This window comes from Podarcis muralis, chromosome 14 (assembly GCF_964188315.1).
Source record: "Podarcis muralis chromosome 14, rPodMur119.hap1.1, whole genome shotgun sequence".
Classification (NCBI taxonomy): domain Eukaryota; kingdom Metazoa; phylum Chordata; class Lepidosauria; order Squamata; family Lacertidae; genus Podarcis; species Podarcis muralis.
In genome coordinates, this window is record NC_135668.1 from 7,229,560 (window position 1) to 7,257,101 (window position 27,542).

The 27,542-nt window shown below is 47.1% G+C and overlaps 1 protein-coding gene across 2 annotated transcripts; it reads right to left on the minus strand.

The window, feature by feature from the left end:
• Positions 1 to 26,371, minus strand: LOC114584933 (sodium/nucleoside cotransporter 1-like). 2 transcript variants are annotated; one of them, XM_077918780.1, is made up of 18 exons: positions 25,774 to 26,371; positions 24,909 to 25,010; positions 24,576 to 24,664; positions 23,944 to 24,044; positions 22,045 to 22,234; positions 20,874 to 21,015; positions 19,844 to 19,957; positions 18,394 to 18,471; positions 17,371 to 17,451; positions 15,782 to 15,862; positions 15,185 to 15,310; positions 13,909 to 14,039; positions 13,041 to 13,209; positions 11,843 to 12,040; positions 9,056 to 9,137; positions 8,717 to 8,815; positions 7,833 to 7,947; positions 1 to 201 (listed from the first exon to the last, which is right to left on the minus strand). In XM_077918780.1, exons 2-18 carry the CDS (start codon positions 24,975 to 24,977, stop codon positions 72 to 74), a joined length of 1,995 nt encoding a protein of 664 aa, XP_077774906.1. In that variant the 5' UTR covers positions 24,978 to 25,010; positions 25,774 to 26,371; the 3' UTR covers positions 1 to 71. The 2 variants fall into 2 exon arrangements, with proteins under 2 accessions (XP_077774906.1, XP_077774907.1); XM_077918781.1 differs by having other exon boundaries at positions 24,909 to 25,013.
• Positions 26,372 to 27,542: the final 1,171 nt, after the last annotated feature.

Consider the following 27,542-nt stretch of genomic DNA (forward strand, 5'->3'; position numbering starts at 1 on the left):
CTCCCTATAAATACTTTATTGCATCTTTGTTGTCCAAGCAAGACCCTCTTTTGTGCTGTGCTCCAGAGCTGTTATGGCTTGGGACAGGCTGTGGCATTATAGTGAGCGCAGCACTGTTGCAGATACATCGCCGAAGTCCCAACATCCAAGCTTTCCCAAATGCCAGAGAAAGAAAGGGAACCATTTGTTGCAGTTGAAGTGCTATGAAAGAAAGAAAAATATATGAGAAAGTAACAGCATCAGGATTGCTGTCTCCTGGCACCAAAGTATTCTTCTAATCTGCCTGCTCTAATTAAGAGCATTTATTTTGATAAAAGGGACCTGGCGAGAGCATGGCTGCTTTGCAACCTTGGCCCATCGATTCATATCCAATCAAAGAGGCACATCTAATGCTTTTCCTGCACACATGCATTAGCTTAAGTGCTTTAATAAGAAACACCGTTGCTCAGGAATAATAATAATAATAATAACAACAACAACAATAATAACAGCTATTATTATTATTATTATTATTATTACAGTGGTGCCTTGCAAGACGAAAAGAATCCGTTCCTCGATTCTCTTCGTCTAGCCGTTTTTTCGTCTTGCGAAGCAACCCTATTAGCGGCTTAGCGGCTATTAAAGGCTTAGCGGCTTAGCTGCTAAAAGGCTCTTAGCGGCTTAGCGGCTTAGAAAAAGGGGGGAAGCGGGGGGGGGGAATTGCAGGACTTGCAAGACGTTTTCGTCTTGCGAAGCGAGCCCATAGGGAAAATCGTCTTGCGAAGCAACTCAAAAACGGAAAACCCTTTCGTCTAGCGGGTTTTCCGTCTTGTGAGGCATTCGTCTTGCAGGGCACCACTGAATTATTATTATTGACCCACTCTTCATCCTGTGTTCTCAGGGCAGGTGGCAACAATTAAAGCACAAAATAAAGTCCAGTAGAAATTAAAATTGCAGAAATAAAGTGGGTCCTAAACATACGCATCTCAAGTATCAAAAGTCCAGGTGAAGATGTGCATCTTCTGAAACTGGAAAGTCCACCATGTTGCTCTGATTAAGAACTACTGGAATAAAGATGACGAAGTAAAAATGGTGTTGGAGGAAGTAACCTACATTGTCGTCATGCTGTTGTGCAGCTTCTGACTTCACTGCAAATTCTGGTAGCTATGCCGCTTTATCCTGTTCATGTCTCCTTGGAAATAAATGCCACTTAGTTTAATGGGGCTTACTTTTAGGCACGTGTGGGTAGGACTGCTGCCGACATGTCATTTTTTTTAGAATCCAGAAACTTTCAACTTTCATTTTCTCAACCTCATGGTTAAGAAAATCTTGAATGCATCTGAAGGTACAGGCAGATGCAAACATTTTAATTGGTTGTGACTCAGAATGGAGGTGGCACTTCTGGTCTGCTCCTTTTCTCATGCCATTGGCCATATATTGTCATTTGGAGAAAGCCCCATCGTTGAGTGATAGAGCACATGCTTTGTATGAAAAATATCCCAGGTTCAGTTCCTGGCATCTGCAGGTAGGGCTGAGAAAGACTCTTGGATTAAAAGTAGGGAACTTGTGGTCCTCATGTTGCTTCACTATTACAGGTTTGCTGAATCTTCCAAACCAGCCAGCAATAAATGTTTTTCAAAGGAAAATGGGTGCCATCTGCTGGTCATGCTCATCTTCACAAGAAAGATCTTCAGAGACACTGAAATGGCAACAGTTACACCACAAGCAGCATATGGGGTCAAAACGGAATATAATGCACAGATCGCTGAGGAGCTTAGTTCATCATTGCAAATGTATGCACAGGTGGCCATGAAGAAAGGCATCACCAGCATGCATTCATGGGCCCTCCTGCATTTAAAATTGTATTTTTTAAAAGTGTGCTGCCTTGACCTTTGGTTAGGTGGATGCAGGCAAGCAGACTTGCTCCCCCGCCTCCATGACACTTGCAGTTCCCAGTGGTGGCAATGCAGTTGAATTAGTCTGATCTAATCCGGAGGGCCTATAGTGCAGTGGCAAAACACATGCGCTGCATGCAGAAGACCTCGGGTTCAATCCTTGACATCTTCAGCTAAAAGGTCCAGGGAGCAGGATATGTGAGACGACCTTGCTCTGCCTGAGACTCTTGAGAGCTGCTGTCAGTCAGTGTAGCCAGTACTAGTTCAAATGGACAATGTAGTCAACTTGACCATTTGAGACACCATCCTCTGACCAGAGGACACTATAATCTATTCCCCACCCCCAGTGGGTGGCGCTGTGGGTTAAACCACAGAGCCTAGGGCTTGCCAATCGGAAGGTCGGCGGTTCGAATCCCCACGACGGGGTGAGCTCCCATTGCTCGGTCCCTGCTCCTGCCAACCTAGCAGTTTCAAAGCACGTCAGAGTGCAAGTAGATAAATAGGTACCGCTCCGGCGGGAAGGTAAACGGCGTTTCCGTGCACTGCTCTGGTTTTGCCAGAAGCGGCTTAGTCATGCTGGCCACATGACCTGTAAGCTGTCTGCAGACAAACGCTGGCTCCCTCGGCCAGTAAAGTGAGATGAGCGCTGCAACCCCAGAGTCGTCTGCGACTGGGCTTAACGGTCAGGGGTCCCTTTACCCCCAGCTTTTCGAAAGGATGGAGGGTCCTAGTTCTCCCACCATCACATCTTCAAATGATGGTGGGAATCTGGCTTAATTTATGAAAAAGGTACAGGACACCTAATCCACGCAATCCACAAGTGCAGGAGGCAGGCTTGGCCCAGGTTGGTCCACATGCTCATTGAGATTGTGCAATTTGTAAAAAAAGGGATTCAGTGAAATTGGGACCTGCATGCTGCTTCCTCATGATGCTTTTGGGCACCTCCTCTGATTCATGCCAAGTAGTTAGGAGTGCCTGGAGTCTGAGAGAGAGAGAGACTCCTTGGTTGCTCTAGTGTGCAGAGATGCTTGCTTCCTCTGATTGTTTTCTGGCCATTTCTTTTCTGCATTACTCCTCTTGTTAGTTGCAGAATGTCTCCTGTCAACACCATTTGGGTCTGTGCCAGGAAGATTAAGAAGGAGTCAGAGTCTCATAACATTGCCTTGTCTAGAAAATTGCTTTAGCTGCTTACATAGCAGTTTGGGTTGCCATTACGTTGTGAGTATGCTGGAGAACTCCCATTTCTTTGCAAATGAATTGCAAACTGAGTCCCATCTGAACACACTGTGTTGGGGACACCAAATCTTGCAAAATGAGCCTTCAGTTTACTGGTGACTGACTTATTTCTAGCATCTGAATTGCCTTCAGTCTCCCAGAAATTGGGAGTAATGTGACCAGATAACTCCTGCTCCCTGAAGGTGAGCAACATAACTCCAACATTTCCCCATGATTTTATGGGTAGCACATGCAGTGGAAGAATCTATGTTGTTGATTTATGCATGATCAACAGGAGTCACATCCTCCTATCAAGAATTAAGTCCTGATGCGTGTTCATCCCTGGCCAGTAAACACACTCTGGCCAAGAGTTTGTTCCCAACGTTCTCATGCAAGAAGGCTGGAACAACTGTTCTCTGCCCTTGAAATGAAAGATTCCTTCTTCCACAGTGAGCTCATCTTTGATTAGGAAATATTGTTCTTCTCCTGATGGTAGCTGATTCTTGTCTTCAGTCCATCCTTTTACTATTGCTTCCTTAACAGTGCCCCTAGATGTATTCTTCAGTAGCCTGCTCAATTTCATGGATATTGGGAGATAGTGCAATGTATTGATCCCTTCAATGTCTTTGCCCCTTTCTGTAGATTTTTTTGCCACTGGCTGTATATGCTTTGCTAAGGATGTCTGCTAACTACCTGTCATCAGTTTGGACATCATAGTATTGCACAGTAATCTCTTTGAGCACTCAGGAGCTGGCTTTGTTGTTATTGTCCAAAGTGATAGCATTGACTGCATGACCATAGGTTGTTGCTGGAATTGCTAAACTCCAAAAAATCATTGCAAGGAATTCTGTGTCTGGGTATAACTCTGTCCAGTCCCCAGTAGGGTGTGCTCACAAAGGCCATTAGGTGGCCACGTGAAAGGTCTGAACTGAGGCCTTTCTCAGACGCATTACATTGGAGTGTCTGTTTGTTGTTCTGTCTGACAGTCCTGCAAGGCTGGGGCATTAGCAATCGTTTCTCTGAAATGAATGTGTGGTATTGTGGACCTCTCCATTCCTACTGAACTTCCTTCTGGTAAGTTGTCACATTGGCGGCCAAATGAAGACAGAACTTGGGTGACAAAACATTCCAATAATGTATTGCACTTCTTTCATGTCTGCTGGAGCTGGCATGGCTCAGGTTGCCTCAACTGTGTGAGGGTCTTTTCAGCCTCCATACCTGTCCATCATATGTTAACTTTATCTTTCTCCCCTGCATTTTTTCCCTGTATTCCATTTAATGTCTTTGTCTTTGCATCGCTGTGGGAAGCTTTTGATTTCCTGCCATGATCCTGCACAGCCGTCATCTACTATGGGGATAGTCTCTTCTTTTATTTTCACTTCACCCTTCTAGGTCTGCTCTGAAAGACCTCTGTAATGCTGGATAGATCCCCACTGGCATATGAAGCCGCCCAAAGTGACTAAATGGAGTTGCAGAGATTGCAAGCATGCTGGAATCCTTATTTAGTAACGTGTGCCAAAATCTGTTCTTTGTACCACAGAGCATAGAAGATTCTAGCTTTTGAAAGTCAGAGGAACCAGGGACAGGGAACCAGGAGCTAACAGTTGAGCTGTGAGGCTGAAACCAAGACGCAATCTGGGGAGGCAGAGTTGAATCAAGCAGAAATCACAACCAAAGGGCTATCTAGATGTCAGAGCTGAGGCCAAAGCCAGCAGGAAGGAGCAATCGAGGAGGCCAAAGGGCAAAGCCAGAAGGCAGGTCTGAAGAGCAAAGCCAGAATTGAAAAGCAAGCCAAAAGTCAGGACCAAAGGTGAAAAACATATCAGAGCTTGATAGGCCTTGTTGCTCAGGCAAAGGTCTAACCAAAGCAGAAAGCTCTTTATAGCCCTTCCTGACCAGGAGGGTCCAATGGCCAGTATGGATGGGCAGAGTCAGGCCTACAAATGCTTAATTGCTAGGCAGATGCTCCTACCTGCAGTTCTGCGGCTTGGCACATGGGCCAGCTCTACACAGACGGGAAGGTTTCTAGTTCAAGCCACAGCAGTTCTTGATAGGAAATTCTGGCAGTGTTTTATCTACTGTAGGTACTGGATCTTGGCATTTCTCCAGTGTTCGAGTTTAGGCCTTTGTTGGTCAGTGCAGCTTGCCTGATCACTTCTTTACCACTAAGGTGGTGTATACACAGGAAGCAGTGGCTTCTGCTGATGCTGAGATATCACTGCTGTGGAGCATTTGAGTTGCTCTCTTGCTGGATTATATGATGCAGCAGGAGGAGTCTTCTTCATGGCATGTAAACTACTCCTGCTGCTGAGTCTACCTCAGGTTGCACCATCCAGGCATTCTTCACTAAGGACAATATCCTAGTATGCTTGTAAGATCCCCATTGCACATGGAAGAAGCAATCTTTTTTTTCTGAACGGAGGAAAGAAAATTCTGATGCTAGGCCTTGGATCATGCCCGTGGCCTCCATTGCAGAACTCTACACAACAGGTCTTTCTGGTTTTCCACAACAGTTGCATTTCTCCATTGGCTGCATTGTGTTGTCATTGTACATAATTTGTGCGTCTACTCTGTTTAATACGTGTGGGATTCAGTTTGAATTGCAGGAAGCCCCACTTGTTGCATTGCAGCTGCTGTGATGCTTCTCTGCCTGTGACCCAACAGTTTGAACCTCAATCTATTTTTGTGGATTGAGGACAGCCGCAATGCCACCAGTGCTGTCTGATGTCTGTGTCTCGCCCCTCCAGGTCATCCTTTGACCTGTCTCTAATGGGCTTCCTTTGGCTTCCACACATAGCATTGAAGGGACTGAGCCTGTCGCATTCCTGGAAGCACAGCTCTGGTACCAGGCACTACTCTTTCATGCTGTCTCCTATACATCTATCAGTGGGTGTTTTACTTCGGCATGTTGCCTCGCTGCATGTTTTTAAGGGCTTTCAGTCTTTTGTGTGCAGGCACCAGTCCAGCATCAAATCGCCTTCCCTGAACAGCCATTCTCACAGGGAGTTGTCCACAGACAGGAAGTTCCCATAGACTCTCTTTTCCCTAATAGAATAATTGGTTCAATCTTCAAAATAGCAAGCAGTGCACAAGGCAGGCAATGGCATAAGAGTCAATGCTTTCCCCCTTCAGATTGCTCTTTGGAGAAAAAAATATCTCCATTTCATTGGGGGGCCAATGGGCGGCAAGAAGCCGTAGGGCTCCCAGAAATGGTGTTGGTGTGGAATCATCCTCCACTTTAGAACACTGCAAACCCCTCTGCCCAGCTTCTCTAAGAGATAAGGACAAAAGCTTCACTTTCCTGCAGAGAGTCACTCTGTTACATGACCAGCTCTGTGAAGAGTTTGAACATAGTTCCACCGGCTTCGTTGCCAAGCTGAGATTCTTTCTGTAAAATCCAGAAGATCAGGCACCTCCGGGGCTGTTGCATTCCAGAACTCAGCTGCTGCCACCACGTTTTAAGCTTTAAGGTGTAGTGATGGTTGGCAACTTGAACAGTGTTCAAAAGGGATTAGATGGGTTCATGGAAGATAAGGATTTTGGAGGCAACTAGTCATGATGAATGTATACTACCTCCCATATCAGAGGCAGGCTGCCTCTGGGTACCAATTGCTGGAAACATGAGTGGGGTGGGGTCTTTTCCTTGCATCCTGCCAGTGGGCTTCCTAGAGTCATCTAGTAGTTTGCCGCCTTGTTGAATGTTGGGCTAGATGGACCTTTGGTCTGACACAGCAGGTCTTTTAAGTTGTAAAGAGAGAGATTCGGAAGAAGCTAGGCCTGCCAAAAACCTTCATTGAACCAGAGAGCTATGTACCAAATATTTGACAGCTAAAAGCTCTTTGTCTGGAAACAGATCCCTTCCAGGAAACCTGCTCTCTTAAGACCCTTTAAACACATCAACTGGGAGACCAAGGCAAACAACGGTATGTCGTTGAATTGGCTTCCCTCTCTGTCTTTTCCAGGGACATCTCCTGTGCTTTCAGATTTCACACTCCCAACTCCCAACCAAAGGAATAGGCAGCTACCATAATTGGCTTGCCCCAAAAGTAGAAGCAAAAAAGACATGAGCACATCTAATTCATTTAAATATATGTGCATTTTAAAAAAAGAATAATTCTCCCAATAGTAGCACATTCTGAGAGGATGGTTTAAGACTGGCCAGGTGGCAAATGAGATGAGAGCGCAGAATGAGAGCATCGCCACATATTTGCCTCCAGCACAGAAATGCACAGAGCCAGGCAGTGCCAAGTTACCTGTTTCAGGGAGGCTCTTAGGCAAGATACCTTCAATGGGCTCCCTCTCTGTGATGCTGCTCCCCTACGACCGCCATTGTCACCAGAGGCAGCTGCTCTCTTCTGCGCCATTGCTACTGCCTGCTTGCTTGTTGGGCCGAGAACTAGTGAGCAAGCTGGCAGCAGTTCCTGCTCCCTGTTTGCATCATTACTCCCCTTGGATCCGAGTCAGAAGTGGGTAAACGGGGCCTGCAGTGCTGAAGAGAAATAGCAGCTCCAGGGAGCTCTGATTGGCAGAACCCCTGCTAGACTGTGGGCCCTTGGCAGGTGCCTGGCTATGCCTTCCATTGGTGCTGGCCAGGCGATGTTGCACACACTTGCATGGGCATCTGATCATCTCCTGGCTTCCCTATAACTTACTGCTCCCACTTCCCCTGCTGGCTGGAGGTGGCCATGTAGCTTTTGCAAACATCAGAACTGCAAGGGCAATGGGTAAGAGGAATACACTCACCAGGTGAACAAGTCTTGGCAGCAAACATAGACTGGGTAGCTGGTAGAGTTTAGGTTGGTTTTGCTGAAGAAGTCTAGGCAGTCAGTCACCCCTCCTCTGGGCACATAAAGGATACCTGTTGTGGGTTGCAGAGAGAAGGCTGGGAAGTGGGTGAGAGTTATATACGATTGGTGGCACGTGTCCAGGAGATCTGCATGTCTTTGGGCTAGTACTCATGTTTGGGAGACATACTGTCACTAAAGGAGTGACTTTGTCCACCAGCCTTTTGTATGGCATTGTTGTTTGCATAGTATATTGATGGGACAAGCAAGGTTATTCGGGGTTGACTGAGTGCACCCCTTTTCTCCATGTATGGCTATCATAAATCCTAGCCCTTGCATCTAGTTTGACCTCTCCCTTCTCAAATAATCTCCAGAATGGAGGTAGCTTAGTGGCAGAGCATCTATTTGCTTTGTGTGCAGAAATCAATCTCAGGTTTAAACCCCAGCATCTCCTGGTGGGGCTGGGAAGGTCCCCTGCTTGAAACCCTGGAGAGCCACTGCCTGTCAGAGTAGACAGTATTGAGCTAGATGGACCAATGGTCTGACTCAGATTAAGGCAGCTTCCGACATTTTCCCATTTCCAACAGTTAGTTTCTCCTTTCCCCCTCTTTTTGTTCTCCCAGGATCCTTATTGCTCCTGGTTTTGAATGTGACAAGGGCAACCTGACCCTTTCCTCTAATCCTGGCATGGGGATCTGTGGCCTCCCAGATGCTGGAACAATTCCCATCATCCCTAACCATTGGTTGAGCTAGCTGGGAGTTCAATAACACCCAGAGAGCCATAGGCTCCCTTTCCTTGAACCCTTTGGCCCCTTTCTGCCACCAAACCCACCCATATGTTACCTGCAAGGCATGCGTTGATCAGGGACACACAGGCGCCAGTGAACAAAGCCCGGGGAACGATGCTGGAAAATTCACCCTTGCGTTGCGGTGCCATGGACGCTTAACACACACACAAAAAAATAGCTGGATGAGCAGGATGAACTGGATCAAGTGACTATATATGGGGTTTCCTCCTGATTTGTTCACACCAGGTCGAACCCCCCCCCCCAGTGTCTCCAGTGTGCTAGCCGGGGCAGGCAGTTCCAGGAAGCCACAGCAGTTGGAGACATAGCTATGGGCTGGACATTTTCTCCTCCTGATCTCAGAGCCTACATGTTCCTCACCGGATGGCCAACTTACTCAAGCCTCCCAACATGATCCCAATGGAGCTCAGATTGGCAAATCCACAAAGAGCAAAGGTTGTTATGATTTCAGCTCTCTCCTGGGGAACAAGAGAGACAATGTGATCAGTTCTGCTGTAACAGCACAAGTGGCCCCATGCCAATCACTCCTGCCATACTGAATACTGGCCCCTCTCTTTGCCTTGTTGCAGGGATGCTCTGTGGGAAGCAGCATCAGCATCCCAATGCAATCAAGTGCATACAGTAACTCAGTGCTAGCTAGTTGAGGGGTTGCTCCTTGTTTCTGAGTTCTGGATCAACAGATCAGGGGTGCCGTCTAGACCTTGTTGGACTCGCAACTCATCAGCCCCAGCCAATGTGGCCAGTGGTGAGGGATGATGGGAGCTGTAGTCCAACATCTGTAGGGCACCACATTGACCGCCTCTACACCAAGATGCACGGCAAGCTGGAGTGTAGAAGCCCAGATCTTTGCAAGAAATAGTATTTTTCCATCTTTGCTCACCAGGAGTTTGGGAGCTGCAAGGCTCACCCTAGTCTGGCTAGTAGCGTACACAAGAGAACATGCTTCTTTCAAGTCTAGCAAACTCTGCCCCTTCATTGCCTCACTTGGACAGCTTACCTACCTCCTAAACATGGATTACCCAGGATGCATTGTCAGAATCCTTCATGTATTTTCTTTTTTGGGAGGGAGGGGCCAGCCCTGTGATTCCTCGGGAAATATGAAGGCACATTTTTCTGATGGAAATCCAAGGGCTGGGTGAGCATTAGGTTCACTCTGAGGCCCCTACTTCGCTGTTTGCACCAAAACTCATGCCTTTGTATTGCATGTGAGTCCAAAACAGCATCCCGCAACGGGAGGACTGTGGACAAGGAATCAAAACATATATGGCAAATGAGGAATATTGGTTTCCTTCAAACGGGTTGAAAGTTATTTCGTGTGCAAATTTAAGGCAGCCGTCTAAGTGCTATAATGGAAAGTGCATTTTAATTGTTGACCGTTTGTGAACAGCCCTCCTAGTTTCTCTCAAACCTAACCCAACCTATGTAACTTCATTACTTTCCTGAATAAATGTTGTGTTTGTTTTACTATATAAATATTGGACTCAAGGTCAAATATGGGGGAATAGGGGTGCTGAATGGAGAAGACTTCACCTACTCTAAGTCTGTTGCCTGGGTGGAGTAAATGGAGCCAAGATCCCAAACAGCCTGATGATGGAGCACCTGAGCAATGGCCGTTGGGACCAGAGCTGGGCTTCAGTCAGCGCCCAGATGAGCGATAGACTTGAGAAGCAGCATGGCTCCTTGTGATTCTGGAGGAGGACACTAGCTCAGGAGCAGAGCAAATGCTTTTGCTTCAGGGTGGGGAGCCTCCAGCCTGCCAGGAATTCATATTTGGCCCATGAGGCTGTTTCCCCCAAACTATACCTACATGCCTGGTGCTTGGTGTCATATACGATCGAGGGTGGAGCAGGTAGAGATGCAACTACCGGGTCACAACTGACAGCCTTTAAGTGCACTCTCTGTTGTGCACTGGCAAGGAAAAGTGGGCTTTGGCTCTGCCAAGGCAAACGGTATTCATTTGCAGATAGGTGGTAGAGTCAAATCCTGCTGGATCTAGTGTTCCCTTGGGGAACGCCCTCATACACCCAATGCTGGGGCGGCATGGGCTGCTTTGAAGTCTCAACTTCAGGACTTCAAAGTCCCAAATTACCTGATGTCTTCGACTAGAGGCAGTTGATGTGTGGGCAACCCCACACACCTGTCAGATTTGGCCCATGAAGACTAAAAGGTCTCCCACCCCTGTTTTCCATGACATAAATGCAAGGTTCAGTTCCTGGCATTTTCAGTTTAAAAGGAGTAGGTGGCAGGCGGTGGGAAACCCTGAATTGCTGCTGCTGCCAGTCACAACAGGCAATATTGGGCTGGATGACTTGATATAGGGAAACTTCCTGGGTACCCAAGAGAAAATGAGCAAGGAACAAAAGAAAAATGACTTGTTGGATTTGGGTAATCAGGAGTTCCACTGCCAACACAGAAAGCAGCAATGAGCTTCGGGATGTGCAGGGTTTTCATACTGGTTTCCTGTGCCAGGGCTTCATCGCTTTCCTGTACACAGCTACCAAGGCTGCATATATTACTATACAACCATGGGGCTGTTGCACACACAAGGTTGCTGATGTGCAAATGGAATAGGTGACTCTCTCATTTTAGTTTCCATTTCTCATTTGCCTAGTCTTTAGTTCAGTTTGTTACTACACATTGCTACTTCAGTTAGTGATTTTTTTTGCTACTGCAGGAAGCTCCTGCAGCCAATCAGAAGCCGCAGAAGTTGGACGAAGTTGGACGTTCAGCTTCCAAAAATAGTTCACAAACCGGAACAGTCACTTTTGGGTTTGTGACGTCTGGGAGCCAAAATGTTCAAGAACTAAGCTGTTTGAAAATCAAGGTACTGAACATGCATTTTTGCACACATTACTTGACTACAGAACTACAGTACAAAATTCAGAGAAGTGCAAATTTCAAAGGATTTGCTGTGTTTCAGTATTGCTTTGGAAAATGAGAAGTGGGCAGGTTTGCCTTTAAAAGTAAACTGAATCCAATTTCTCCTTCAGTCCAATGTACAACCACTTTCTGCTGTGCTGTGTCCCTAGCCTCAAACCCAACTGCACAACAGTCAGGTATTGCTGCAATGGTTGGGTCTGGAGGACAGTTGTACACACCAGGTGTTGGTGTGTGAGTCCATTGAACTGACATTTCCCCTCCACCATATGACTGGCGCACTTGCCGAAATCCACTGCTTGTGTGTCCCGTCCCACTCGGGTAGTCCTTTCAATCGTTTCTCTTTGTAGCCCGAGAGCTGTTGATAAGCCACAAACTCATTTAAGAATATCTTGATTCCTAGAAGCTCAGCTACCACCGGGGCATCCTCCCAGCTTGCTCCCAACAAGAATGCTACAGGCACCAGGACATAGGAACAGATCAACTGGAAGCCAGAGGGAAAAGAAAGGTTTAGAAATAAAATCAATGCTCAGTTAACCACATGATTTCTGCCATCCCAGGCCACCTTCCCCACCCATCCTCACTGGCACCCATATCATCCATGGCACAAACTCACTTCCCATCTCTACTCCTGCCCAGCTACCCCCTCCCCCACATCTGTCGTGAATCCACAGTAAATCCTCCACACTAAGATTATAGGAGAGGGCAAGATTAGGGATGGGCAACCCCTGTGGCCCTCAGCCTAATTTCATGTGGGTAAGGGGAGCCTGGAGAGTGAAATGGGAAAAAATGGGGACAGAAAGTTGAAATGGGCAGAGTGATGGTGTAAGGGACTGGGCAGGGGAGGAATGGTGGAGACCGCCTCCCCATCCCAACCCTTCTAGGGAGGAGGAAGAGGAAAACAGTATAGATTTACAACAGGGGGTTGAGGGAGGTCACAGCTCAGAGGCAGATGAGGGGGAAAGTTGGGAAATAATGGGAGAGCCAGAACAAGACCCAGTTGACACGTTGTCATTAGAAAGCATTCCAGACCCCTCCATCTCCCAGAACCCGGCGAACCTTAAAAGTAGGAGAGCAAAGAGCTCAAAGACAGAGGGCACGTAGCAGCACCCATAGAAGTGATGAATGAGGAAGTGGGAGAGACGGGTGGAGATTCACTTGGGACAACACCATTATCCAAGAGGCTGGGTTCTATAGCCTCTCTCTGTAATATTGAAATAAAAAAGGACGGCAAGAAACTTTCCCTTGTCTTTATACTTTCCTGGGCAACCAACTGGGAGCCGCTGACAGCATTCTGACAGATGAAAGCAGTAGGGGGAAGCCCTCTGCACCAGTCGGTTCAGATGTCTGACCTTTCTTTGCCCTGGCAACCCATTGAGTGAGAGGGCAAGAGAGCTGATAAGTGACAATACACATATCATTCCCTCTTAGCATCTGTTGACCACCCTGGTGTACTCACAGGGTGGCTGCCTTGTGGATGGTACCTGGAAGGAGAGTTCTGGCAGATTGACCATGCCTCCTAGCCAAGCGAGGGCAGCATTGATGAACTCCAGTACAGCCAGGAATGCTATCAGGTTGGCCGCGATGTTGGCCACCAGCCCCACAGAGACGGCTGCTCCATTGCTGGCAGCTTCCAGGACATTTTTCTCCTCCCTGCACCAACAATACACCAAGTGAGAAGAAAACAGGCCCAGAGATTGACTCCCTTGGCAAAGCAGCAATGACATACAAAGCTCCACCATGTAGAGCTCAGCAGACAATTCTGCATCCTACTATCTGAGGGCTTGTGCACATTTGAGCATTATTTAGCTGTTAATCCACTTTCTTCCCATTTGACTTAGACCTGCGCATATTTTGATTCGTATATGAGGAGCAACTCCAGTCGTTCTCATTTATAGCAGTAAATGGCCTAAATTGTTGATTCCACTGGGGCAGTTAAGTACTCATGCCAAATAATTACTGGCAGGGTGTGCATGCAGTCTCTGGCTAACATGCTGCTCACTACGCCTGGGTGGGTAGAACCTCCAGATGTTGAAGTATAGCTCTCCTCATTGGCCATTGCTGGCTCAGATTGATGGGAGATGGAATTCAACAACATCTGGAGAGCCAAAGATTCACCAACTGAGTGCAACACTGCAATAGTTCTCCCTACTTCATATTGGCTTCTTTTCCACAGCTTTCTCTGTTTCTCTTTGCTATGCAGAAGTTGTGCAAATATGCTCCTGTTCCTTTCAGATGTTGACTCCCCGAGTTCTGCTCCCCACTCCTGCACCTCTCTTCCCACTTAATCCTACACCCTTCCAGGATCCTTTGGGCAGCCTCGTGATCCTCATGTGCTCTGACTACACTCACCCACAAGCAATTTTCACGCCCTCCTGGCTCCGGAACTTAGATTCTTCCACTTCCGGGTAGACAAGCTTAGCCATAGCCAAAGCACAAGGTGCAGCCATTACTGAAGCAGCAATCAAGGATGAGGCATCAATCTGTAGCAGGATGTAAATGCAGGATTGTGATCTTGGATGCATATCTCAGTAGCACCACAATACAGTAGAATGATGGGATGGCAGGCATATTTGGTGTCTCCAAAGAACTAAAAAATGTTACATATTAAATCCAGCAAGCCACTGCTCTTTGACATGTGGTGGACAATGAGAAACAGGGCCTGTTTGGCGGTGGCAGTTTCTGTTGTGAACCTCAGCATGAAACCATATTTATTCCAGACCAATAAGCTAAATGCAAGAGCCCTTGGAGTTGTCCAGCCATTACTCTCTCAAGTACTGTGCCCTCCAGAAAGGAACTTGCCTTTTACAACCAGGACCTTGGTCTACCTCGCTTAGAACTGTCTACACTGGCTGGCAGAGGCTCTCCAGGGTTTCAGGCAGCGCACATTTCCAGACCTACCTGGAAATGCTAGGGAGTCAACCTGGGACCTTTTGCATGCAAAACATGCTTTCTGCAACTGAGCTATGGCCCTCCGCCTTGGCACTGTTTGTATGAAGTTCATCTCAGGTTCAAACCGTGGTATCTCCAGGTAGGGATGAAAGACCCCTGTCTGCCTGATAGTCAGTGCAAACAATAATGGAGCTAGATTTTTTTCAGGAGGAGCTGAAAAACTGTCTCCTTCGAAGGAATCAGGTACATGCCCCTACAACAATGAAAAATTTACCACCAAGCTGAGCAAGCCAGCCAGACTTCTTCAGTGGTCCCCATCCAGGATGGGCAAAGCTGGAAAGGTCATGTGGTGGAATGGACTTCTCCAAGAATCTTGTTGGCGTACTTCATTAACCAAAATCCATCCAAACTCCTGCAAGTGGCAGGGGCTGAGTGGTGTTTTGGTACAAAACTAATAGCCAATGTAACATCCTGGTTAGATTGGATGTGAGCAATTTAATCTGCAAAGTGTGCTGCAAATAAGGAACAGCAGGCCAAACACAACTCTTTAGGACAGAAGTGCAGAAACTCTGGCCCTCCAGATGTTGCAGAACTTCAACTCCCAGCATCCCTGGCCAGAGGCCATAATTTCTGGGGCTGATGGGAGTTCAGGGACATTGACAAAGCCAAAAGTTCCCCATCCGCAGTCTAGAAGAATCCCCTTGCACTTGGGTAGCTCTCTGCATTGCTGACTCACCCCAAACGAAATGTAAGCTCCCATCACACTGCCGGCAATGGTGGCAAAGCCACCAGTCATCACAGCATGAACCTCTGACCGTGTCATGTCCAGCAGGTAGGGACGGATGAGCAGTGGCGCTTCTGTCTGGAGGGCAGAAGGGGAAAAAAGGGGAGAGGCACATGTTGCAGAGTTTTTGCCCTCTAGTTTGCAGCCCTAGAAACAGCACTCTCAGAAGTAGTGAATTTAGAGAGATTTTTGCTTCCAGAGCAAATGCAAGCAAACAGAACAAATCACAGTCTTGAAGTAAAACGTTCCTGATCTGATGTGCTCAAATTTGGGGCATTTTGAGATTATGATGTATAGTGCCTTTCATCCGTTGATCTCAGGGAAATGCACAACATAAAAATACAAGATGAAAACACAAAATGCATAAGAAAAACAGGAACAACAGACACACTACCCCCAGACACACTACCCCCTCCCACAAACACATTTAAAAGGGTATAGGACGTTAATCAGCCTGGTTGGAGAGGAATGTTTTTTCCCCTGGTCCCTAAAGGTGAATAATGAAGGTTTGCCTGGGGCAGGGGTCAAAACAAGAGAAGCCCTGCTTACCATTCCCACAAACACGTTCCCCACCACACTCAGAGATTCCGTGGCTGCTGTGCCCATGGTGATCTGCAGGAGCCAGGACAACTGCAGGAAGGAGTAGGAGACGGTCAGAGGGCATTACTGCCCTGTCACACAGCCTGCAAGACTTAGTATTATTAATAATAATTGTCATTTATTAAATTTGTATACTGCCCTACACCCGCAGGTCTCAGGGCCGTTCACAGGATAAAATCACGATAGAAAAACACAGAATACAGAATCAAAATAAAAACAAGAACAACCCAATAACCCGCCACGTCCCCAACACATTTTAAAAGGGCATTGGATGTCGATCAGTCAAAGGTCTAGTTAAAGCGGAACATTTTTGCCTGGCTCCTAAAGCTGAACCTTCCTGGGGAGAGCATTCCCCAAAAGAGGAATCACTGCAGAAAAGGCCTGTTCTCGTCTTGTCATCCTCCGGACCTCTCATGGAGGAGGCACATGAAGAAGGGCCTCAGAAGTTGATCTCAGGGTCCAGGTAGGTTCATATGGAAAAAGGCGGTCTTTGAGGTATTGCAGTCCTGAGCTGTTTAAGGCTTTATATGTTAAAACCAGCACTTTGAATGGGGCCCAGAAACTAATTGGTAGCCAGTGCAGTCAGACCAGAATCGGTGTCATATGCTCAAAGTCTTGCCCCAGTGAGAAACCCGGCTGCTGAATTCTGCACTAGCTGAAGTTTCCGAACCATCTTCAGAGGCCGCCCTACATATAACGCATTGCAGTAATCTAACCTTGAGGTTACCAGACCATAGACAACGGTAGTTAGGCTATTCCTGTCCAGATAAGGGGTAGCTGGGTCACCAGCCAAAGCTGATGGAAGGCACTCTGTGCCACTGAGACCACCTGAGCCCCAAGACTTGACAACGAAGATCTTCAGTAGCTATGAATTTTCCTCCTGCTCTTGTTTGGCTCACCTTGCGAGCACAGCCATTCCCCATACCCATTCCTTGGAGCTATGAAGCTTAGCAATGAGCGAATGCAGAACTTCTTGGGTTCAGCCTTTGGTGTCTCCAGATAGGGTCAAAAGACCCCTCTCGTAAAATGTCGGAGAGCTGCTGCCAGTAGACAAGATGGAGCTATGTAGACCAAGGAGTTAACTCAGTATAAGAAGGCTTCCTGTATTCCTTCTTTTTCTCCAGACAGCATAGTTGGTCCCTGCTTCTCGTCCCCTCTATCACACATGTCCTAGTACTGACTTTCCATCAGCAAACCCTCCCCACTGCATTTTGTGTCAGCAGCCACTCTTCCTGCCCCCTTCTCTCTACCACAGCCATGTTGGTTGCCTCATCTTCCCTGCAAGAGCAACTGCTTCTCCATCCTTGTGGCATGACCTCCCTCCCCACTAGCAGGCAGCAGTGCCTTACCTAGGTTTCCCACATCGTCCAAAATCTTCACGCACACTTATCTTGGGAGTTTTTCTCTGGAGCTCAGAGATCTTTCATGATCTTGTATAATAAGTTGCATGGTAGAGAGAAATGGTTGACCCTCCTCAGCTACACAGTGGGGGCTCAAAAGCATCTCTCCACTGCCCAGAGCCTTGTGCTCAGCATTACCTTCAGGATTATGAACTGCATGACTCCCAGGTAGTAGAGAATGGACATCACACAGCTGAAGAAGACAATGATGGGCAATGACTGGAGGCAGAAAGCAAACAGTGAACGTCAGGCTTTAGGGAGTTCTAGACAACCTACAACACAGCATATATAGGGGTTGATTATAAAGTTGAGCACAGAAGGTCTGAGCAGCTTGTAAGGTGCAGAATGTTATAGAAATCCTGGGCACAGTGAGCTAGTCCAATGGCCCACACTGGCAAAGTGAAGTAGACTTAACATGGCTGGACATCTGTGGAGTTAACACAATGGCCAGAAACTCACCACTTGGCTTGTTTGGGAGCATTTGTGAGTACAAATTCCAGGAAGACAGCAGCAGCTTTGTGGAGGTTATGGGCAAGGTGCCCTCTGATGCCTCCTAAGTGTTGCTCCTGTGTCTGCCACCTGCAAGCTTATCGGGGGGACAAGAAGGCAGAAAGCAGCAGGGACAGGTGTTGGTGGGGAAAGCACAGCAGCTCCCGTCTCCCAGGATTCCCTCACCCTGGTGCTGAAAAGAGTAGCACTCAGTGAAGCTGCTTTAGCTGCCCTCTTCACTTTCCCCAATGTCTCCAACATGCGCAGTGCACATCAGAACAGAACCCAGAAGCATTGGAGACAGGGAAGATGGTGGCAGCTAAAACTACCTGGCCTGGCATGAATTTTCCAAAGGACATAGCTCTTAAAAGAAATAAAAATTAAGAATGCTGATGTCAACCACAGATGGGCTCCATGAACCCTGACATTTTTTGTGCCACTATGCCAGATAACGACACTAGGCCTGTTGCCCAGACTGTAGCCCACAGCTCAGATGTATCTTATCCCAGTCCAACCACGCAATGAAAAGCCAGCCTCTTGTGTCAAGGACTCAATAGCAAAGATGACTGAGAGTAGGATGAGACCAGAGGAGAGAGAGAGAGAGAGAGAGAGAGAGAGAGAGAGAGAGAGAGTGAGTGAGAAATTAGGGTCAAACATGCCCCTTAAGCTGACCTGAAAGGCAAACGCCTCTTGGATCAATTTGTCTCCAAAGACGAAGCTGGAACCAGCTGTGGTGTAGTTCAGGAATATCTATAAGGGAACAGAGAGAACATTGGGGAGAATGAGTATGCACAGGACTTTACTCAGTTGCATTGGATAAGGTGGAAACCTAAGTGCTTATTTTGGAACATCTTTCCTGAAATGTACATATGATTTTACAGTGGACAGTTCAAGCATCGTTGTGAAGCCAGAGGTGCTACCTGTGCAAGTCTTATTCAGGGCTCATGACCCTGGTCACCACACAATAGATAGCTTTTCCCCACTGCTGCTCAGAGACTCTCTTTTTTTTAACAAGCCCACCACTTCCCCCATAAAGAGCCTTGCCACCACCATTAGGAAGCTGCCTTATATTAGATTATCTAGTTGAGGGTTGGCAACAGCTATCCAGGGTTTCAGATTGGATCTTCCCCAGTCCTACCTGGAGATGTTGGGGGCCTTCTGCATACAACATTATGGCTAACCGGCATGCTGGGAGCAAGGAAAGATGGCAACAGTCAGAGAGCAAGACTTCTGGCTACTTTGGCCATCTATGGTGACAGTGGTGGGAGAAAGGGAAGAGGAAGTCCCTTCATAGGTGGTGGTATTAAGAGAAGGAGAGCCGTATTGACATTGCACTGCCACTGCTGCCACCACCAAAGTTAGGTAGCTCCCTGCCATCAGTTCTGTTCAACCCCATTGAGGGAAATCAAACTGCTATGCTAGCTCACTGTCTGTGGACCAGGGTGGTGTTGGAGCCAGTGGCGTAGCGTGGGGGGTGCAGGGGGGGCCGGCCGCACTGGGTGCAACATCTGGGGGGGGGCGCTCGCACTCGCAGTGCTAAAATCAGTGCTAAAATCCACGGGTTAGGGGGCACAAATTACTTGCCTTGCCCCGGGTGCTGACAACCCACGCTACGCCACTGGTTGGAGCAGCTTGATGCACCCCTAATGGAATGCATTATTATATACTGTGAACACCCTGCATTGCCTTTTCCATTTGCCTGGGTCTTTATTTCACATTTTCAAGATGCCTGCCTCTCCCACCTGTCTCAGGAAGGGCCGCTCTCATCCCCCTAAGTTAGGATGTTTGGACATGAAGCTGCCTTGCACCAGGGGTAGCCAATGTGGTGCCCTCTAGATGTTCTTGGGCTGCAAGTCCCATCGTTCATGACAATTGGCCTTGCTGGCTGAGCTGGATGGGATTTTAGAGTCTAACAATATTCACGGGGCTCTACATTGGCTACCTCTACCTAATACTGAGTCTGAACATTGGTTGAACTTGAACCAAACCAGTCCTGTTCGTTCCATCTAGCAGCTGCTCCCCAAGATCTTGGGTAGAGGATGCTATTGGGGCTGAATGTGGGAGCCGGTGAGTGCAAAGAATGCACTCAGATATAGTCACTTCCAACAACACTGCTCTGCACCTGAATCTGAGTACCAAGCCACTGGAAGGCCTGAAATCCAGGTTCTGTCCGGATGATGAACACTCCAATGATAAACTGCAGGCCAAGCCCCCAGAACACAGCTCTCCACGACACCTGCAACACAGCACAAGAGGGAATCTTGTGAATACAGAAACCAAGGGACAAGTCAGTGAGAATCAATGATAGCCCCAGGTTGCAGAAGTGCTAACCTCAGGATTAACAAAGCACATTGATTTCTTGAATTCACTGGAGAAGGAGGCACCAATGCTCCCCAGCATGAATAGGGTGGTTGCTATGCAAAGTCCAAAAAATCAGCTCAAATTCTACATATTTCAATTGGATTCTGTGAGAGAGGGTCTTAAGTGAGCAAATCAACTGAATGAGAGCCATTTGAACTTGTCAGCTGTTGCCCCCAAAGGGAAAAAGCAGAGCAGATGGAGTAACCCAGTGTGGCCTAGTGGTTAGAGTGCCAGGCTAACACTGGGGAGGTCTATGTCCAAACTCTGACTCAGCCATAAAGCTTGCTGAATGACCTCTCAGGCAGTCCCACCTCACACGGATTAAAATGGGGAAAGGCATGCCTCATAGACTGCCTGGAAAAGTAGGGCATAAATAAACTGTATTGCATGTCTTCAGAAACAGATGCTGGACTGCCATTTATTGGAACGCTCCAGTTCTGGACTTCTGGCATCAAGCAAGGCCTACAACCCACCCACCCCACCGTAACTGTTTTATCATTACGAAGTTCTATCTTGCCCAACCACTCTGCAGGTTTTATTTAAAATCCGGCGCCTGAGCTCTAGCAGAACCTCAGCCCAATTCTATGACTGCTAATTCTCAAGTTAAGCCCCACTGAACACCGAGAAGATTACTCCAAGGGATAGATACATAGGACTGCGGGTTTTATAGACTGGGAAGGTGGCAGGAAATTGTGGGTTGCAGGTGTATCAAATCATCTGCGGGAAAGTGTGGGTTGCAGGTGTATCACATCATCTAAGGACCCCAGGCCAAAGAGAATGCAGCTACTTACGGCTCTGTGGTGTTTGGAGCAGACAAAGAGCACCAGCACCAGCGCAGCGAAGCCACCCAGTGACACCAACTGCTCTCGCCTCTGGGACATGTCAAGAACCAGCCACACTACCAGGCCGATCAAAATGATTGCACACAGCACCCTAGGAGGGAAGCAGATCACCATCACTGCAGAGATACACCCAGACAGGCTTTGCTAAATGAATGAGATTTGTTGGCTGTTCTGATGGGATCCTGATGGTTGGGATGCAAGACCGTGTCCATCCATGATTATGGGATTCATCCCCCTCCTCATCCCCTTCCACTGCCTAGCTAAGATAGTTTTATTCTAGCAAGCATGTGGCCTGCTGGATTGAAGGGTTATAGAACTGAACTGTTGCCTTTTGAGCTCTTCCTTCTGGCACATCGCTTGCCAACAGAACTTGGTTGAAGTTCTCTACCATTTCTATTGGGTTTGGGTTTTTTTTTGCCATTTTATTGTATAACATTGCATTTAGGGACAGGAAATAGATTTGATTCAGTAAGCAATTGATGCTGAATCTTTCAAATTTGTACTTTCCCAAACAATCTATGAACCAAAACGCAATCAGGCTTTGAAATTTGCTCTTACTGGAATTTTGTGATGCAGTTCTCCAAACAAATGGTGTTCACAGAAATATATATTTTAGGGGGAAGTGTGCATAAAACTGGAGGTATTTGTAAAAAATAACATACAAAAATGCATTATATTGGATAAAATTGCTAGCAAAAATGTGTACATTAGTCAGAATTGCCCATACAAATGTGTTCATTACAAGATATTTGCACTAAAATGCTGATTAATTTTCATGAGTGTTTACCCCCCACCAAAAGAAAGAAAGAAAGAAAGAAATGCCACAAAATGTAGAAAACTGTATTTAAGACTGAAAAAATGAGTTGTTTTAAGAAAAATGATAATTTTTAGTGTGGAATAAATCGCTACAGAGCTGTCCATCTACAGCAAGATACATATACAGGTTTACTTTGACGTAAGTCCCATTTTATTCAGTGGGGTTTGCTCCTAGATTAAGTGTGTCGAGAACTGCACCATCCTGAGCATATTTGCAAAAGGTTCCCTTGCAGTTTTCACAATGGATGGTTACGAGGGCGGAGATCGCTCCTATTCGGATCTGTGCAGCAAGCCCCTAACTCACCATTTCAGCCATGGCCAGATGCTCCGGCAGCATTTTCGGAAAGGGCTGAACATCTGGAAAATCTTGGAACCCCAGAATTTCTTGACCATGCTATAGATTATCAAACAAACCACCAGGGCAGTCAAAACGACCAAAGCCAAGGCTCGGTCAAAGTCCAGCCAACAGGCTGCAATGAAGTAGGCCACATAGCCTAGAGAGAAGAGATGAAAAGGTCAGAAATGCACCAGTGGGTCAAGTCCTTTGCCAACAGTGCAGGGCTGGGCCCCACTTTCTCCCTGTAGTTATCAAGATATTATTCTCTCCAGACCATTGCACTGAGGTAAGGTACTGCAATGTTGAAATCTAGCAAGTCGCCCCACCTCATTCGGTATTTAGGCCGCATTCAATAGCAAACAGCTGTGGGCAATTCTGGACAGTGGAAGTTGGTCCATTAGGACAAAGGGGGCACAGCTCCATCAATCTCAGCCTGCCCTTTGCCAACCCCTGACTCCCTACTTAACAACCAGCTTCCTATTCTCAGTGTTGCACTTGTAGGACTCAGCAGGAAGGTAAAAAGGTAAAGGTACCCCTGACAATTAAGTCCAGTCGCAGACGACTCTGGGGTTGTGGCACTCATCTCGCTTTACTGGCTGAGGGAGCCAGCGTTTGTCCAAAGACAGCTTTCGGGTCATGTGGCCAGCATGGTGAACCAGAGCAGTGCGCGGAAACACCGTTTACCTTCCCGCTGGAGCGGCACCTATTTATCTACTTGCACTTGATGTGCTTTCAAACTGCTAGGTGGGCAGGAGCAGGGACCGAGCAATGGGAGCTCACTCCATTGCAGGGATTCGAACTGCCGACCTTCCGATCGGCAAGCCCTAGGCTCTGTGGTTTAGACCACAGCACCACCCGCATCCCTAGCAGGAAGGTAAAAAAGGTAAAGGTACCCCTGCCCGTACGGGCCAGTCTTGACAGACTCTGGGGTTGTGCGCTCATCTCACTCTATAGGCCGGGAGCCAGCACTGTCTGCAGACACTTCCAGGTCACGTGTCCAGCGTGACGAAGCTGCTCTGGTGAGCCAGAGCCGCACACGGAAATGCCGTTTACCTTCCCGCTAGTAAGCGGTCCCTATTTATCTACTTGCACCCGGGGGTGCTTTCGAACTGCTAGGTTGGCAGGCGAGCAGGAAGGTAGATGGTTACAAATGCAGAATTAAGTCTTGAGGTAATTGGCTCTGGCGCCACCTACTGTTAGGCTCCCTGTCTTCTGCCCTACCAGTCCCAATGGGCACCAGGCACAACTGCTTCTAGAGGGCTTTGTAGGGGAGCTATATCCTTCAAGTGCTCATCACTTCGCTCTCAATCAAAGATCCCTCCCAGTGTTCCATCTGAGCCAAAATTTATTTGGATTTTTTTAAAAGCTCCTCCTGAAACACTGCAAGAATTTTGGCCTTCCCCAGGGAACATTGTTTTCATATTAGTGAAGAAAGCAACGGGCTTACTTCCTACACCTTTCTGTCTTAACCTGTTGCTTCCTTCATACACCGGCTTGAACTTAACAATCATGTTGCATTCAGCATGACACGAGCTGAAATTGCTCAGAATGCTGCAGTTCCTGTACTGCAGGAACTAGTGCTGCAGTTCCTGTACTGCAGGACTAGACAATCCTTACAATTCCATGGGGGGAAAGCTGTTAGAGAATCCCACTTCTCCCCCTCCCAAACACTATTCAGCAGAGTGCTCTCCCCCAATGTCACCATCCACAATTGGTGTGGAGACTTTTAGAGGGATCATATATGATCGGTTCATGTGGCCTAGAGGTTTACCAAAAGGGAAGAAAACCCAAATTCTTAGGAGTGTCGCCCCACTCCTTCCAGTGCCACAAAGGTGTCAAGGTGTGTGTATGCATAATAGGCCTCACCTGCACACAGGATGCCCAAGAAGATCTTCCGTAGTATCTTGGCATGAGCCTTGCAAAAGCACCTTGCTTTAGAGAAAGGCTTAGCTGCTGCATTCTTGATCCTGAAGAGAAGCACACCAAGAGAATAAGCCTGGGTGCATGTCTGAAAGAGGGGGAATGGGGCTGCCATTTGTAGCTCCAGTAGTCCCAGGTGTCCCTGCAAGAGGCTGGAGGAGCTTCTGCAGCTGTGTGGCTCCCTTCATTCTTGTTAAAAGGTGAGGGGGAATGGCAGATGAGGGTGCTTACCTGATGCCCCTTCAAGTCATTGCTGTGGGGACCAGAGATGCAGCAGTATGACTTTGGATAACCACCTTCCCTCCAATTCTGAGGCTGCTGGGGGAGTCTAGAAGGGATACCTCCTCCTGTAAGTACCTGTCCAAACCTTAAGGTATCCTGCATTTGCTGGTTGTTTTCAAAGCCTACGATTTATATGGTCTTTTATTGTGATCACTTCTTACATTTGGGGGTTAAGCTGGGCTAGATTTTTAAGCTTTATTGTGGCTTTATTTTTATTTGCACATAAAAGCAAATGCAAATAAAAGTGTCTAACAACTGTATGCAGAATGAATCAATAAAGAATATATTTTCCATACCTCTGGAAAGAAGTATCATGCGCATCATTGACCTCCTTGATCTCAGAAGGCCAAGGGTTCTCTGCCACCTGCGGATTTCTGTCTGCTTCCTGCCAAAGAGCACAGGGAAATATTTCCTGTTCATAAATGCTTTTAAAGCAGCAGTTGATATTAATGCACCAGAGGTGGCCTTTGCTCTCTCTGGTCTAGGCATACAAAGGTACAGTTTTTCTACTGCTTAGAAGCCTATTTTATCATTAAGCGCTATATAAATTAATAAACAATGACAGCAACAACATGGTCCTCTTTTGAGAAAGTGCAAAGGGCAGAGCTAAGAAGCAGTGGCCGTGTTACCGTGAGCTCTAACGCTGGATTCTCCAAACCTCTGTCGCCAGCTCCAAGTGAAATCCTGACTTCTCCCATCTCTCCGGCACTCTGCAGCTACCTGAAGTTGAACTGCTGGCAAAGACAGTGCATAGTCAGTCTGGAAGCAAAGGAGCCCTCGGCACCCTCCTGTCTCAGGATCACACCAATCCTTCTGTCTGGTCTTGTACTGATTATAAATCGGAGTGCAGACATGAATGGGCTGCAAAAGGTCCGAGCTGGGAAAAGAATTGGCCCACTAATAAAATCATATATTGCATTGCCCAGGAGTAGGAACATAACAACATAAAGAGTCCTGCTGGATCAGGCCAATCTAGTCCAGCATCCTGTTCTCACAGTGGCCAACCAGATGCCTATGAGAAGCCCACAGAGCAGAACCCAAGGACAAGCCCACTCTCCTGTGGATTCCAGCCACTGGTATTCAGAAGCATTGTTGCCTCTGCCTATGGAGGTAGATTATAGCCATTGCAGCTAGTCGCTCCTCCATGAATTTGCTTGATCCTCTTTCAACATGGTAAGTAAAAGGTGCAGTCTGTTGAGGCCCTTGAAAAAGTCAAAACATCACCCTCAAAGAAAAGAGATTCCCCACATTGACAATGCACACACAGGGCTGCACGTTCTTTTCTTCACACAGAAATGCTTTGAAAGCAAATGATACAAATGCACCAGAGATGGCCATTGTTTTTCTCTCTCTGGTCTCCTGGACCAGGTATAGAAATGCCCCCCCCCCCAACGCTCGATTGTCCGACTTCTCCCAAATTAAATGCTCTCTTCCCTCAAAATAAATGCTGCCCACCCTAGTGATCTCATCCTGAGTGGCTGGCAAATAACTCACAGCAATATCGAACTCTGTCCTGCTCCTCATGAGACGTAGGGAATTCCTTCTTGGTCAGATCCACTCATGCCTCAGGCGAGGCAATGGAAAGTTATCAATTAACAGAACAGTCCAAAGAACTGGAGGCAGATCTCCTATCACAGCAAAGTCCTGCTCCTCTTCACTCATGTAGGGATTGTTTATTTTCAGCCTCATTACTTCCTGCTGATAAGTATCGTTTTCTGGGAAACAGCAAGGCAGGTTCCTCCAGATGGATGAGAGAACCATCTGACCAAACTCTTCTCTGATCCCTTTATCTAGCACAGGGATGGGGAAGCAGTGGTCCTCCGGATGTTATTTGCAAAAGAACAGTACAGTGTCATTTGATGTGCTGGTCAATTGGGAGAAGACAGTGCTCTATTCTTGCCCTGTCTGACTCATCCAGGAGAGATGGGAAAGGAAATTTGGTCAGAAAATGACAGAGCTCCGTTAAAACTCCTGTTCTTTAGAGCAAGCCAGAACTGAAATGGGAAGAGGCTTCTTCGTAACACATTGTGTGGACAAGTCTGATATGCATAGCCCTGCCTACTGGAGTCAGAGGGATGTGCAACCTGCTCTCAAAAAGATACCAGTTCATGGTATGCTGGTCTCAACTTTTAAAGTACAAGCAGAACTGGTTTCTGCTCACATGCAAACCTTAAGGACCGCCTTCTCTCACAAGAACTCACCTGGATATTAAGGTCCGCCTCAGGAGCCATTCTGCGGGTCCCTCCATATTAGAGATAGGAAATCAGCCCTGAGTGCTCACTGGAAGGACAGATTGTGAAGCTGTGGCTCCAATACTTTGGCCACCTCATGAGAAGACTCCCTGGAAAAGACCCTGATGTTGGGAAAGATGGAGGGCACAAGGAGAAGGGGATGACAGAGGACGAGATGGTTGGACAGTGTTCTCGAAGCTACCAGCATGAGTTTGACCAAACTGCGGGAGGCGGTGGAGGACAGGAGTGCCTGGGGTGCTCTGGTCCATGGGGTCACAAAGAGTCGGACACGACTAAACGACTAAACAACAACAACAAAATGCAGACAGGAACTTTTCGGTGGGTGCATGCCAACTCTGGAGCATCCTTGCACTCGAAGACTTGCTTGACGCAGACATCCAGTGAAGACCTTTTTCTTCTCCCATTCTGTTCAGATTTAGTTATCTATCAATGACTGGGCTTTTCTGCCACTCCATTTTTTATCTGGTAGTTTCATTTATTTGTATGATTGTTATTTTATTAGTGTTTTAAACCTAATTTTAAGTAAGCCATTCTGGAAGGCCGAGGTCTAAAATAGGCTACAAATCCCATGAATAAATGGAAGATTTACATTCCTGTTTCTAGAAGCTCCTGTTTCTAACAACAAATGCAAAAAAGGGATTCAATTGACTGCAATCAGGAAAAGAATAACCTTTAATCCTTGCAAATTCACTTGCGGAAAACACAACATGCTAAAGTCCCTTTGGAGAGCTGCTGGTGCCAACTGCTTTACCACCAACCTTGGAAGGCACAGATAACAAATTAGCAGCCTCTTTAGTCATACTGATCTGGGCAGTTCTGTTATCTGTAAGCAGTGGTAGTTGGGTTTTTTTATATGACCACAGCAGTCAGAGTGGTGTTGGCTAACATATGGAAATCTGACATATGTCCTGGAATAGATGCATGGAAAGAGAAACTATCAGAATATGCAGTAATGGCAAAACTTGCGAATTTAGTAAATGATAGACTCATGGCAGAACATAAAAAAACTTG

Coding starts and splice junctions, on each gene's coding strand:
- LOC114584933 (XM_077918780.1), bottom strand. CDS start 24,977: ATGGGAGAAGTCAGGATTTCACTTGGAGCTGGCGACAGAGGTTTGGAG. Junction 24,665..24,908: donor ATCCAGCGTTAGAGCTCACG/GTAACACGGCCA, acceptor GCTCTTTGGCAG/GAAGCAGACAGAAATCCGCA. Junction 22,235..23,943: donor CTTGGGCATCCTGTGTGCAG/GTGAGGCCTATT, acceptor TCTTCTCTCTAG/GCTATGTGGCCTACTTCATT.